Consider the following 14,794-nt stretch of genomic DNA (forward strand, 5'->3'; position numbering starts at 1 on the left):
ACCTGGATGATTGAGCATGCATCAAGATACTCAGAGCATGGTGGTGTAGCGGTTAGCACTGTTGCCCCACAATAAGATAGTCCTGCGTTTTAATCATGTCTGGGGTCTTTACATCTTCTCTCCAGCTACTTCCTCCCACAGTCCAAACACACAGATGAGGGATGGATGGATATGTATAATGCAAAAGTTACTCTATATATTTTTTTCAGGAACACGTTGTTCTAAAAACAAGAGTCTGAAAAATAACGGGGGAAAATGTTCCTCTTTCAATAACCATAATAATTCATTAAAATTGTTATAATAATTAATCCAGTTGTATGTTAATCATCAAAGAGTAGTAAACAGTTACCGACTAAAGTGAAAAATTTAATATTTTAATTTCAGCTTTAATTAACATTTTCAAAAAGAATACTTGTGTGCTGAGCTGCCTTTTAATCTTTGTGAGACATTTGGGAAGTCACTCCACCTCAGCCTTCCAAGTTATCTAAGCTTATGGGATTTCATCATCTGCTTAATTGCTTACCCTAATTTGCTTTGCTGGCACTGTCACAGCCCCATTGTACTGTTATCAAATCACTGGGCACTGTAATTAACTTTACATTGTAACCACCACCTCTGTAACTGGTGCAGGCCAACTGTTAAATGGTCTTCATTGTATTTTTTTTTCTGTTCTTGCAGAATGAGTATACATGTCCACGCCCCCTACCCGGTGCCTGGTTGGGAGATTTGCCTACCATCCATTAACCCTCAAACGGACTGCTTTCGGATGATGCAGCAAACCACAGAGACGCAAGGAGAGAGACATATGCAGAGAACCCACCAGGATCCTACTCCCATAGTTCACATTTAAGGACACACTTACAATGGCATTCCACGCTAACAAAGGCAACCACGGACCAACACAAGGAGACACTACTGTCTTTTTTTTTTTTTCTTAAAATTTTCTAATGTCTTTTTTTGGCCTGTGGTCTTTGGTCATTGGCTTTGCTCCGTTCCATCACATCGCGTCATCACTACACAGATACTGACACTGATGATTGTGAACATACAATCTTACTGTATGTTGCACAGTAGACCTTTTGATGAAAACTCATGAAAACTAACTGGATGATTATGAACAACAACCAAGCTTATTGTATAGATATTAACAGCTTATTGTCTCCATGAGGACAACGAGGCACTGTACAAATTCAAGATGCTTTAAAAAGTGTAAACCGAGCAATGAGTCGTCAATGAAAATGCACTGAACAAGTAATGGTGATCTGTTAACTAATTAGTTAACTAATCTGTTAACTAATCTGTGTATAATTTAAAGTGGGCTTGCATATTTTGTTTCCATATGAAGCATCGTTCTGTCATTTTTCACTTTTTTTACTTTTTTTTTTTTTTTAAAGAAAGACTATTCAAAGGCTATGATGTAAATGTGCCTCACTGGAGCAGAAAATTTATGGAACGAGTCACTGAGTTTTTAAGCACCTGCCAGTAAAGAGGAAGTCTGACGTCTGGTGGAAATTAAGTAAGCAGCTGGAATCTCCATTTGGAGCTTGTGGAAAATTGCCTGAAGAAGGCAAACTATCCCCCAGCCAATAACATTTGGTGAAGATGTTTGTTTATTTGCTTTTTTGAAATTGTTTTTTTAAGTTGTCATTAACTGCAATCAAACTTTGACTGTCTTGTACGATTTGGAGGACAGCAAGGGCAATCAAACGCAAATGAGGGGATAAAAGAAAAAAAAGTCCTATCAAGGATAAAATGTGATTTTCTGAAATTATAATGTCGTTAACGTTGTACTTTATATATATAAATATATATATGTGTTTCTGCAGTTTTCAATGACAAATACCAAAGAGCCAAATGGATACTTCTTGGCTTTTGGCTCTCCCAAATAAGAGCCATAACAGATCCAGGAATGGTTCTTTTAAATGAAATAACCCCCCCTCCCCCCAAAAAAATCTTAAGCTAGCCTCAACACCCCTGACGTACAGCAGTGCTCCATTACTGAATCGGCTTTTCTCATGTGTATAATGTGTATGTCTTTGTGGAGAAAAAAAAAATCTTACAATTACAGTCTTCATAAGGAAGATAACTCTGAGCACTGCTTTACATTGTATGACTTTTGTTTAATACATGCTTCACTTTCCTTAAGATAATCAGCCCGCCTCTCTCCTCAAAGGAGAGTGCAGATGTTGCTGTGTGTAGTTCCTGCGTGTGCTTGTGTTTCATTCGTTTTGAGTTTGACACACCGAGTTTTGGATTGTTTGTTTTGGACCTCTCGACATAACCTTTCTACGGCGGAAAATGATAATTTTCTATTGTAAATTTCTGTCCCTCCTCCCTTGAATTTGTTGATATTTAGTAAGCAGCTGTATTCTTTATTCACTTTCGACAGTATGTTTTATAAAGAAAATAATGACTTTATTGGTGAGCAATATGAATTGGTCCAATTAAAATATTCATTAATCATTTTTCTTGGGTTCTAGCTATGTGTTTGAGGCATTTTCTTTGGCATGCACTGGAATTTAATAAGCTTGTACTTGTTTCATGTCTCCATTCACAAATGGTGAAATCTGTCTGATTCCCCACAGATCCCGAGTGTCGATGCTGTCACACCAACATTAGCCTCATTAATTTAGAGAGCAGAACATTGATCTCTGTTTGACCATTCTGTTCAAGGTGATGCTGCAGGCCTCACCATGCCTCTAATTATGCTTCCTGTGTAATGTGCTGCGTATCTCAAGAGGGGGCCCTGCTTCGTGAATTTGCTCCACATTTGCTGCGCTTGGAACATGTCAGGCTGTCAGCTCAGAGGTCCAGATGGCCAATCTGTCGGGCAGTCTTTATACTCTTCTCTACCTTTATCCCCCTGCAACTCCCCCTTGCTCACACTTTCTTCCTCCTTGTTGGGTGCCCATACTTGAGTCGTTTTTAGTTTCTTTATATTATTATGACATACAAGGCCAATCCTATGCATAACAGTCTCACTCTTAATCCTTTCTTCCCCTCCATCTGCCTCAAAGCGTCAGTGGACTCAAATTTATCAAAGGAGATTTATTCCTGATACTACCTAGCTATACGGATTATAAAACTTGTTGCAAATAAGTTATGTTTGAAATGGGTAAAACAAAAAGATTAACACCATATACTTCAATAATGTAGGTTTCATTTCTGGGCTGTTCCATTCGAGTGCAGTAGCTTCACGGAGCTGATGAAGTCAGCTGGTCATGTGTCAAAGTTGTGAAATTTCCAATGGGAGTGAATGGAAGTGTGAGTGGTTCATTAATCAGCTATTTATTGACAGCGCACAGTAGAGACAGACAGGAAACATGCAGAGAGATGGGGGTCGGCCTGCATCCAACAGTTAATATTTGTATCGATCAATGCCCCAGTTGTGTGCTTGATTAATTAATAGAATGATCTAGTCCAAAAAAGAAAATGGCACGATAGAGGAACTCTTCCAGCAAATGTGTTGTGAAATTCAGGAGCACAAAAAAAAGATATTCAATTTGCAGTTATAGAAAATACAAATGCAAAATCTGAGACTCGGCAACGGTGGGCTTTGTTTGCAATTATAGACTTCCACAATGATGTCTGAAAACATTTAAATAGCATTTATCAGGCACCAACAGTAAACATTTACCACAATCAAAAAAAAGGGTTGCAATTTAACGTCTCTGCCATTTGTATTTTTAGAAACGCTAGACTAGCATTATTTAATTTTAGAGAAGCACTACTTTGAATGGCCTGTTCTTCTCTATTGCGTATTATACATTTCTGTGTTTGGTCATATTTTCTATATTTCTCTGTCGCCTTCTCTTTTTTTCCCCCTGTCTATCGGTTTTATTCGCCACTGTTCTCCATGATCTCTGTAACTCAGTCTCCGTCTCCGGTGCTGCATGTGCAGTGGCAGCACAGACAGGGCTGTATGCCTGAGAGCAGACACCATGCATAATTCATGTGATTTGGGCTCCCTGTTGACCCGAGTCCAAACAGTTGGCAGTCTATAACACTTGCACAGAAAAGCCCCAGGAAGAAGATGTTAAACTATGAGGAAAATACACTGATGCAAGATTCATCAAGCCAATCCCGTGACATCGTAAACAACGTAACATTCAGACATCATCGCTGTCATCTCAGGATATGAAAGAATAGCTTAAAGTATCTGAAAAACCTTTGAAGCAGCTGCAGTCACATACACTGCAAGTAGGACAATGGATCATATGGAGAATTTAAAAATATGACATTACTCTAAGAATTTATGATAGCAGAGATGTCAGATTATATGACAAATGAAAGAACAAAACTGAGAATGTATGTAAAGGCAAATTTGAAGAAGAAAGGAGTCAAAAATAATGAGAGACCCTGTTGGGCCTTGATCTATAATGTTTTCATCCATTGGAATGCTTCCAATTGGAAAAGAGATGTGAGAAAACATTATTTTTCCCTTCCCTGCTCTTGGTCGTCACTTCAAACAAATGTGCCGCTAATAAATTTGCCTAGCCTCAACCTGACTCACAACCGAATCATTCTTTTTTTATGTAAGGCATGTTAATTTGATGTGACACTGTAATCTGAAGTTTCATTCAGACAGTAGGATTTGTATTTTTTTTTATGTTAAAATAGCACTGTGTCTGCTTCTCTAGGAATGACTTCTAATCACTCATAACCTCATATAATCTCCAACTTGGAGCACAGCTCACCAGGTGGCTCTCACTTTAATTACGACTGCTGGAGCTATTAGTCAGCGACTGCCTGAGAGAAGTGAGTTAGAAGCTAAAATATCGAACTCCATCAGTGAACGAATGGCAAATCTTTACGTAAGCACCAGTCACATCACTGCTTTCACAACACACCAGGAGTGGCGTTCAGCAGATCATCTGCTTAAGCCATCTGCTCCTTGCTGGGGGACTGCAGGGTTCTCGTTGAGATCATCTTCAGTCATTGCCAACTGCTGGTCTGATATTTTCACATGCTTCCATCTCCTTTCTTTTTTCTTCTTTTTTCTGGGGGGGAAACACCATATATACCATGACCATGTATGACTGATCCTTTAAAAGACATAACTGAGTACATATTGAAATACACCTCTGGAGCATTTTCTTAGCTTCGTTAACTTTTGGGGCCCTACAGTACCTTTACAGTAACATAAAGGAATACCTCTTTACATGATGTCTTTTTAGAGCAATTCCAAAATTAACAAATGTCAAGAAAATGATGCATCTCAATTAGCCATGTCTCATACAATGTGAAGTTAATGTGGGCTATTTTTACATCAACACATTATATGGTATGTGTATCTGTGGGGCATCATTGAAAAGCCACGCCTCAACAAAGCATCTCCACCCACTGCAGGGAAAAACATAATGAGCTGGAATGAATAATTTTAAACCGAATAATTCACATAACATGTAGCAGAAAGCTAAGATAGGAGGAGCTGATAATAATCATCTCATGGGTATAAAAATCTACAATCTATGTCTTGGAGCGATGAAGTGCGATGTAGAATTTGCAAGAAGCAGATCACCATAAAGTACCTGAACTTAAATGTTACCCATGAATGCAACTGGACTGAGAAGCAAAGTTTACACATATACACGGATTAAAAGAAGTTCAGTAGTTTAGATGGATTTATCAAAACAGGCTCTCTTATGACCACATTTGAGACAAAATATGTTTCTAATGTTTACCTGAGTATGAAATGTGCTGAGAAAATGTGAAGAGGACAACGTCCTGTACACGGGGATTTTCCCAACAAAGCCAATTGTACAGCCAATAATTGTATGTGCAAGACAGCAGTAGACTTTACATTCTGCCAGCATATGAGCTTCTGCTAAGCCAAGAGGAAACAATAACCAGCAAAATCAATGTATCCCATAATATTCATGCATGAGCACAATAAACCACAATAAAACCTTCGTGTTGGAGCTGCCAGACAGTGCAATACAGAAAATTTAGGTCAGCCACAATAAATATTAAACTCATTATCAATAAAAATGCAAAAGCAGCACCTGAAATGAGTTCAGCATTTGTGCAGAAATTAATACCCAGGTCACAAAAGACATCAACCCACCATAAAAATGTACCTATTTATTTAATTTTTTGATTTGTTCATATATATATATATATATATATATATTTTTTTTTTTTTTACTAACTGTAGCTTGTGGCATCTAAAGTGATAATACGCCCTTCTTTGGGAAAACCAAGGTGTTGACAACAGCAGGGAAAAACAAACAGAGCATGTTAGAGTATGGCAACTGATATGACTAACCGCCCCCTGAGGTGTACCCTGTTTCTTTTTCCTCCTCTAAGCTGTTTTGTGTTCACTTCGTTAGCAGGCTAGGCAGCTTAATAACAGAATTAAGAGTGTTATGTTGGACGATGCTACAGCAAATTTAAGCATGCACAGCAGAACAAAGCAGTGCTTTTAGTTTACCTGTGGACATGTGTGCTTGAGATTACCATGCACACTGGCCACACATTTTATTAAGTAGTGTTTCTGGACAGTTTCATGCTACACTGCGCATGCTCAATGACATTATTGATGTTCTCCAGAGTGATGGATGTCTGGAGTATTTCTCCAAAGCAAAGGGGTTTAAATGTTGACTCAATTAAAAGGACAAAGTTACTTTAGGGAGGCTGGGTATTTCAAATGAGACTGGAATTCAAATATGCCTAAAACACGTGGATACAACCTTGCATATTATTTGTTCCATACATAGTTGTGGTAGTTATGTCCAAATTAAATCAAGTTTACCAGTAATCAAAGATGAAAACATTAATCAAAATCTTGCACAATAAATGAACTAAATGCCGTGATAAGATTCATAGTCATGACTTGCACAAAGATACTTAAGAATAAAATGAGGTGTTTTGGGTTTTTTTTTTTAGATTTTATACAGTGAGAGCTCTTCAAAAGTCTAGGGTTTGCAACTTCAAAAGCTGAGCTCTCTGTGGAAACACTAAGAGACTTATATGGGCTGACCTAAAAGGTCAAGGCCTTCTAGTCCATTTAAAGCTTGCAAAGCAAGCAGGAGAAGCCCTTCAGCCAATTCTGAGTTAAAATGAAAGCCAGCAATGAGAATGAAGCACAAGGATAAGGACCTGCCAGTTCCTTGAACAGAAAGCAGATAAGCAGCATTTATACATACTGTAAGTCAGTACCCCAATCAGTCACATCGGTTAACTCCCACAAACAAAACTGTATATACAATCTACTGTATATTACACTCAAGTGACTGCAGTAATAATGGGCAACACAGTGGTTAATTGTTAGAACAACCACATGTAATCAGTCTCAAGGAAAGCTAAGCAAAAAAGCTTTGATTAGCAGTTAGTATGCCCCAGATAGCTAACTGTCATGCACTTTCACATAAATAAGAGGATTGTTCATCACAATGATCAACTTCTCAATTTTGATGCGGAATAAACTAGATGTTTGAATGCCCTTGAATGAATAGCAGCAGAGTTGGGAAGTAATAAAGTATAAATACTAAATCGCTATACTTAAGTAGAATTTTAAAGTATCTGTTTTTTACTTCTTAATTTCAATCCCTACAAACACAAAACTGTTCCTGTGTGTTTGTAGAGGTGGGAATCACCATACATCCCATGATACGATATTATCACAATACTTAACGCACGATACGATATTATTGCAATTTTTAAAAAATATTTTGCGATATTCAGATTCTGTACATAAAGGTAAACTTTATCAATATTCATTTTATCTAACATCAAAGTCTCACACTCAGTCTTTCTCTCATTTCAGTCAGTTTTATTGTTGACAAACTGAACGGTTTGTATTACAGTCTAGTCCAACTTAACTGAATGCAACCATCTGGTACAATTATAGCTATTCTGAACTATGCAATTTATGAAAAATATGCAATGTCTGCTAGCTAAAGGTATAACTGCTTAATTTCCCAGGGAGACAAAAAAAAAGAAAAAAAAAAAGAATTAACTTCACTCACAGATGAAAGAAGATGTAAGAAAGAAAGGACAGGAGAATAAGAAGAGAAATTTTTGTCAAAGGTAGGTGCTCAGTGACATTCTTTAAATTTGAAAATTAAATCTTACATTTAATGTTCTAATTCATTCTAGGGGTTTGGAGATCAGCCTTGATAACTCATGAAATATCTGGTTATGTCTTATTGAATTCAGTTCAAATCACAAAAAGCAATGTATCTCAGCAGGCAATGTAGGCAAGAGTGAACAGACCTTTGTTTTTGTTTTTTTACTTTTAAATCTTTTGATTGGTTTGTTTCTGCCTGTGTTCTAAATAATACATGTTCATGGCGTGCAAATTCATTAGAATTTAACTTAAAGTTTGTATTCTGTTATATTAATATTGGTTTTATTATGATGTTAATATGAAAGATGAGGATTTAGTTAAATTTGTAAAAAATAAGAACAAATAAAAAATTTAAATTAAATTAAAATTTAAAAATAAATTATAAATAGGTGCCAGAACAGCTACTTTTTACTTTTATGGATTGAATCAATTTCACAGCCTTCTTTACTTACTACTTATTAGTTGATACTTTACTTAAAATTTAGGTTCATTCATCTCAAGGCATATTGTAAGGTAAAGACACTACAGTAATGTAAAGAAAACCCCAATAATGAGACAATGATTATGAGCAAGCACTTGGCAACAGTGGTTAGGAAAAACTCCCTTTTAACAGGAAGGAACCTCTGGCACCACATGGGGGTGGGGCAGACATCTGCCATAATTAAATTGGGTTGAGGGCAAAAGAAGAGAGCAGAGGAGACAAAAATCCAAAATCCTGTATACATAGAGGGTGAAAAGAGGTAAGTATCACAGAAATTTTCAGTTTAACAGGGAACCAATGAACAGTATGGGAGAAATGTCTCTTTCTCCCTGCAGCATTTGGGATCAGTTGAAGTATTTGTTGAACTTTTAGAGCAACCTGACAGTAATAAATACAGTAGTCCAGCCTAGAAGTATTAAATGCATAAACGAATTTTTCAGTATCACTCTGATTAAGAATTTTTTCTAATTATAGAAATATTGCGCAAATGCAAGAAAGCAGTCCTACATATTTGTTTATCAAGCACACTGAAACACATATTATGGTAAAAAAAAAAAAAAGAAAAAAGAAAGCATTAAATATCTCTCATAGTGTCATGGGAGGCCAAGGTAAAGCTATCCAGTGTAAGTATCTGGTATGTTTCTAAGAATTTTAGGGAAGCATTAGGGCCTTGATGTCTTTAAGATATTCCTCTAGTACTTAGAGCCCCGAGAGCAGCCATTTGGCTGTAGGGACTTAGTTTCATTTGGCTGTAGTGCTTAGAACATGCATACAGCATGTTCTAAGCACAAAAATCAAAACAAATGTCATCCATAGTCTTCACTTATGTTGTTTCTGTATTTTGATGAATTCTGAATCCTGACTGAGACTCTTCAAATAAACCAACCCTCTGCACCTAATCATTTGGCCTTTTTAGAACTAGTTTTCAAGGATTTTAGACATAAAAGGAAGATGGGAATAGGGATTGACCTATAATTACCTGTAGCAGCTGAGATTGATCATATTTAAGATAAAAGTATTAATTAATGGTATGAATTCTTTGACCAGTATTGTAGGAATGGGGTCTAATAGACCCCATGGTTTGGAGTATTTAGATCAGATTGGCTGGAACCTCCACTGGTACTTAAATAATTAAGCTAGTCACCATAAGCAGCACAAGCAAACTCCAGAGATAGATCTGTTATTCACTTTGGTAATCCATGACCCTTAACCTGAAATAACTGCAACCTGAAGAACTGTTTTAAACAAATTCAAAAGGCCAATATGATAATTCAGTTTGTAGGACATATTCTTAACAAAAAAAGAAGTAAAATGATTACAAAAAACATACAAAAGGGGGGGAGATGTTCACACTTGAAGACTCAACTGAAGATTACAGTAACAGAAAAAAAATCCAATGGTGACATCTAGCACATTTTTAAAGCCAACAGAGATTTTTGTTTTAATTCTCACATTCAATACCTGATATTATGTCCCACCACTGTGCAATGTCACCTGGGGGATTTATACAATTGATTATCTGCTAAAGTGTGGAGGTTTAAGAGAGCTGGGCATTTTCCACATAGCAATGATGTTCCCAAACACACTGGGATCAATGAGATGTGTCTCCTGAGGGAAAGATATTAAGCATAAATGCAGCCAAAGATCGAATCCTATGAATGAGAGAGAGCATAATTGTAGAGCTGCTCCTACTTCCTATTTTATGAGTTAGGCTAAAAGAATTTCATGTATTTGAGATGAAAAAATGGACTGAGTGGATACTATGAAGAGACAGCCTCGGTCAGTCTTTGACACACCGGACTAAAGAGTATTAGAAATAAGAACCAAGACAAAAACACACTACTGTGCAAACCTTTGAGCTACCACACCAATCATTTCTTCATATTTCGCTGACACATGAGCAAACGTACATGGAAATAAAGCATATGTCAAAACAGAGCTTGTGCAACTCTAAAAACATTGAAAGCCCATGTTCTATATGCCTTCCTTTATTCGTCTCTGTTAGAGAAGAGCATTGTTAGAATTTTTCTAAATAGTCTTCAGGAACAAATACTTTGAGTTTCTTAAAAGACAACGTTCTTCTCTCGCTGTTGTCTGCTCTTGGTTCTGTTCAGTGTCAAGATGAACAAAGATTGCTTCAAGAATGTTAAGGCATGAGTTCTGCAGAGCGCAATTCATAGTTTTCCATTATGTTTTGGTTTTTTTGGTTTTTTTTCATGGATAGCGTAATGCCTTTTTGCTTTTTTGAATGACAAATGAAATGGGCTGGAAATGCTCTTTTTTTCTCTCAGCAAAACGTGCTTTTTTTCTTCTTCTTTTTTTTCCTTTTTGCTTTAACTAGTTTAAAATGCTTGTTAAAAAAAAGCCAAATGACTATAACAAACAAATATCCCCTCAAAAACTGTAACCATCTACTTTACCATTTAATTTGGCATTCTGTCTTTTTCTTTAGGGTTGTAGGGACCCTATCTCACACACTTAGATAAGTGGTAATCTGTTTTTCACAAGCCACACATGAATGCAAATGAATATGTTGCTGTTATATGTTTTTGCCTCACATTATTTTCACACATTTCTCAAAGCAGCTTGAGACCACTCCCTACTGAATCACCCACCAACATATATAATAAAGTAAAGAATATTATTTATAGGTACCCTTACATCATGTCAATATGGTCCAAAATCTCGATTTTCAACACATTACTTAATCTAATCTGAGAAGAATTAACAAAAGGGCTCCAACTTGGTTCTAGCAAAGTGTCCAATACCTAACAAAGTGATAAGTGCGTATATTAATTTAACTTGCTATCACCTTACCAACGATAGTTTTAAAGTATCAATTTGTGGTGAAACCTACATTTTAGTTTACGTTTTGAAACATTTCTCATCATTTGTAAATTATTACAAAATCTCTCTTGTAGCTGAAAAAGTGCTAATTGGTATTGAACTTGATGTACCTTCTTAAGTTGTTGTTTATATTTGCAAAACAGAAGGAAACTGAAACTGAAACAGTACGACGATGACTGCTTTGTGATTTCTCTGAGTGAACAACTACAGTACGGTATCCATCCATTTTTAATTTTTTTTTACTTCTGTATATATTTATATGAGAATTAAATTAAATTGTATTGAATAAAAGGAGAAAGTAATACATCTTCATGCGTGGGACTTACATGTACCTAAGGATAGAACGTTGGATTTGTTAATGGGATTTCCCCAACAGGTGAAAATTAACGTGACAGGAAGTGGATGGGGCGCTTTAGTTTTCAAGCCGGCTGACTGAGACGACAGACTTGTAAAATTGTTTTCCTGTGACACAAAGTCTGTGCCAAATACAAAGGCATTCGCTGTAGCACATGAAGGAGGAGTTGGGACCCAGGCTGGAGCAAAAAAGGGAAAGAAAACCAACCATTTGTAATCGCGACATCTGTCAGCTAAAAGCTAAACAATGTTTTCTTTAGCGACAGGTGTTCCTTCACTCTCTCGTGCTGCTTTACGTCGAGCTCTGTCAACTCTCCGATGATGATGATGATGGCATCAGTTATAATCAAGTCATTTTGAAGATTATGCCCTTGTTAAAGACAGGGGTGGGATCTGTAGATTTCATTATGAGGACAGATGGTAGCAAACGCTGTTCACCCTAATGCAGCATTCAAAGATCTCTTTCCTCGACTTCCACATAAGAAATAAGTTATGATTCAGTCTCACAGTGAACATGGTTTAATTCACAGAAGGCCAAGTTACTGCAGCTGGCCTTCGAGAGAACTTACCACAAGTGCACTAATGAGTGGAGAGATGCTATCTTCACACGGCTTAACTGAGACTTTGTCCGCCTTCAGCTATTTCAAGGGTGAGTGAAGCTTATTTTTACCCGTTGGCATTATTGTGCTTCTGTTCTTCTGCGGCTTAATTTGTATATGGCTCACAAACACGGCGCTTTCTTGTTTAGTCCATGCTGTCACTGTCCGTGGTGCTAAATGCGCAGGCAGTGAGTGTTTTTATTTCTGTGCTTTGTCAGTATCTAATTTCCTCGTGTATTCATGAATGACAATTCATTCTGAATCCCCTTGAATGCTTGGCAGCACGGTCACTTCTTTTGGTCTAGCTGCCTGGGTTGCTGTCTATATACACCCAGTTGCTATTGCAGTCTTTTTATGACTCCTAGTACAAATCTGCCTGTATATGCGACAGAAACTTTAGGTTGCTGGTTGTGTTTCAGCTGTGACTGGTTTAAGTGAAACTCGGAACAACTGTCTCGGTTGATCTTTTGCAAGCTAGCAAAGACAAATAGCAAGGGATGGCACCAGACTGCCTCTCGGTGATCAGTGGGTGTTAGGAGATACTCATCAGGGGAGAAAGTGGGACTGATAAAAATCCTGTCAATCAAATATGTGCAATCAAGTGATAACGATTAAACAACTCTGTCTTGTAAGATTCTATTGCATGATTTATGTAAACAGTTATGTATAAAATAAATAGTAAAGTAAACCGATGTGATGACAATGTTTTGAAGGCTGCTTACCAGATTTCACACATCAGTTATAGTGCTACCACATGTCAGAAAAAGAAAAGTATATATCCAGGTAGCTCCAGATGGAAGTTGCTGAAGAATTCAAGTTGAAGAAATGAGCACTCCTGCTAGGGCTCTTTTACCAGTCTCCATTTTTATTTATTTATTTTCTCAAGGCTCGTGAATTGATGATCCTTTGGCTGCTTTTAACATAAATGTATCTCTGACCAAATTGAGTTGGATTGTGAGCACCAGAGTTTGATGCACAAGCTGCATATATTTTGATCCTTTCTTTTTTTTGAACCCTTCACCATGAGTCATTGTCAGACTCTGAGGATTGAAATGTGCAATTGGCACAGCATATTTCTTATTGCTGGTTTAAGGCGGAACATAAATATCAATGTCAAAGTCAGATGTGCTATATGCCCATCATTTTCCTCCAGACTTTTTCTCTCTTCAAAGAAAAAACAAAAACAAAGTTGGATGTTGGTATTGGGTACAAATTGGTGCTAGAAAATCATCTTGTATACATTACATTCTAAAGCGAACTGGCCTCTCACTTTGAAGTGAGTAAATTACAGCTGCTAAAGCAGCTGCATAAATGACTCATCAAGTTTTAAAAGGGCCTCAAAAATCATGATGTTTGATGAATACGGAAAGTCTTCTCTGACAAATGGCAGTAGAGGCCACGAGGAAGTCCTTGCAAGCATTAACTCAGTGGCTCTTAATAGGATATTTGCATAACAACAATAGAAAAGACAGGATAAACATAGTTGCCGGCATTGTATCAACTAATTGCTCACGTGATGAATGCATCCTTTCTTCCAGTTTTGAATGATTGCATTAATGTTACACTTCTGTTCACAAGCCACTGCGTGTCTAAATAAATAATAATGACATCTATTTAAACTAGCTGAGTTCTGGTTTAGTCCTGTGAAAAGCGTTGTTTATGGCTACACACCCTGATTACACTGCACTGGAAAGTATGAATTTTTAAAGTTGGTGCTATTGCCCAAAGGCAAACACCATGGCAAGTGATTTGACAGGTGTTTAGAGGCTACAGTAATTACAGGAACATTACTTAGAGACTTTGCTAGAAATGTTATTTTGTTGTTTTTTTTCTTTGATATTGGATAAAAAAAAAAACACTCCACAGTGCAAAATCTCAAGAGATAGTAAAAAATGTTGAAATTTGTTTTGGGTTTTTAGTTCATGTACCACAATATCGTGGCTTCAGTCTTCAGTCATTTTTTTAAAATACAAAGCATTTATACTTCTAATGAACTATGGCATTCTTATCAGTGATGACTAGGTTTTTGCATCCATGCTTCTACACTTGTTAAACTTTAACATGGACACTGTATGCTGATGCTTGTTTTAAAAATCTGAGCCATTTTTGAGGCTCATGTTTCACTTATGTTGCACATATTCATTCAACACAATAGTTTGGCCAACTATTTTCTACTTAGTACTCATGATATCCCAATGGGAATGGGGATGGGAATGCATTTATCATTAAAATCAAGACCTGGATTTCAACTAATGATGTAAAAAATAGCAACCGACGAGGCAAGCTGCCATTCTCCCAGATGGTACATTACTGCATGTGTGCCTTGAGCTGGCAATGGCATATATCATAATAAGGTACCTCTGAGAGCAATGAGGAGTTCTAAAATAGTACAATCCACTATACTTATTACAGACGACTCATAGAAAAATGTACATAAGCATC

At 36.9% G+C, this 14,794-nt stretch overlaps 1 protein-coding gene across 2 annotated transcripts in view; it reads left to right on the plus strand.

Moving 5' to 3' along the window:
* Positions 1 to 2,465, plus strand: part of lrrtm4l1 (leucine rich repeat transmembrane neuronal 4 like 1) — a 71,245-nt gene extending 68,780 nt beyond the window's left edge. For both annotated transcript variants that reach the window (XR_317492.3, XM_005949081.3), the window contains exon 3: positions 679 to 2,465. Coding sequence is in view for 1 of the 2 variants with exons in the window: in XM_005949081.3 (XP_005949143.1) it covers positions 679 to 744 (66 nt within the window). In the remaining variant the exon portion in view is untranslated. The remainder of the gene's footprint in view (positions 1 to 678) is intronic.
* The last annotated feature ends 12,329 nt before the right edge of the window (positions 2,466 to 14,794 follow it).

Source organism: Haplochromis burtoni, unplaced genomic scaffold (genome assembly GCF_018398535.1).
Source record: "Haplochromis burtoni strain Fernald_Lab_line unplaced genomic scaffold, NCSU_Asbu1 Contig_533, whole genome shotgun sequence".
Taxonomy (NCBI): domain Eukaryota; kingdom Metazoa; phylum Chordata; class Actinopteri; order Cichliformes; family Cichlidae; genus Haplochromis; species Haplochromis burtoni.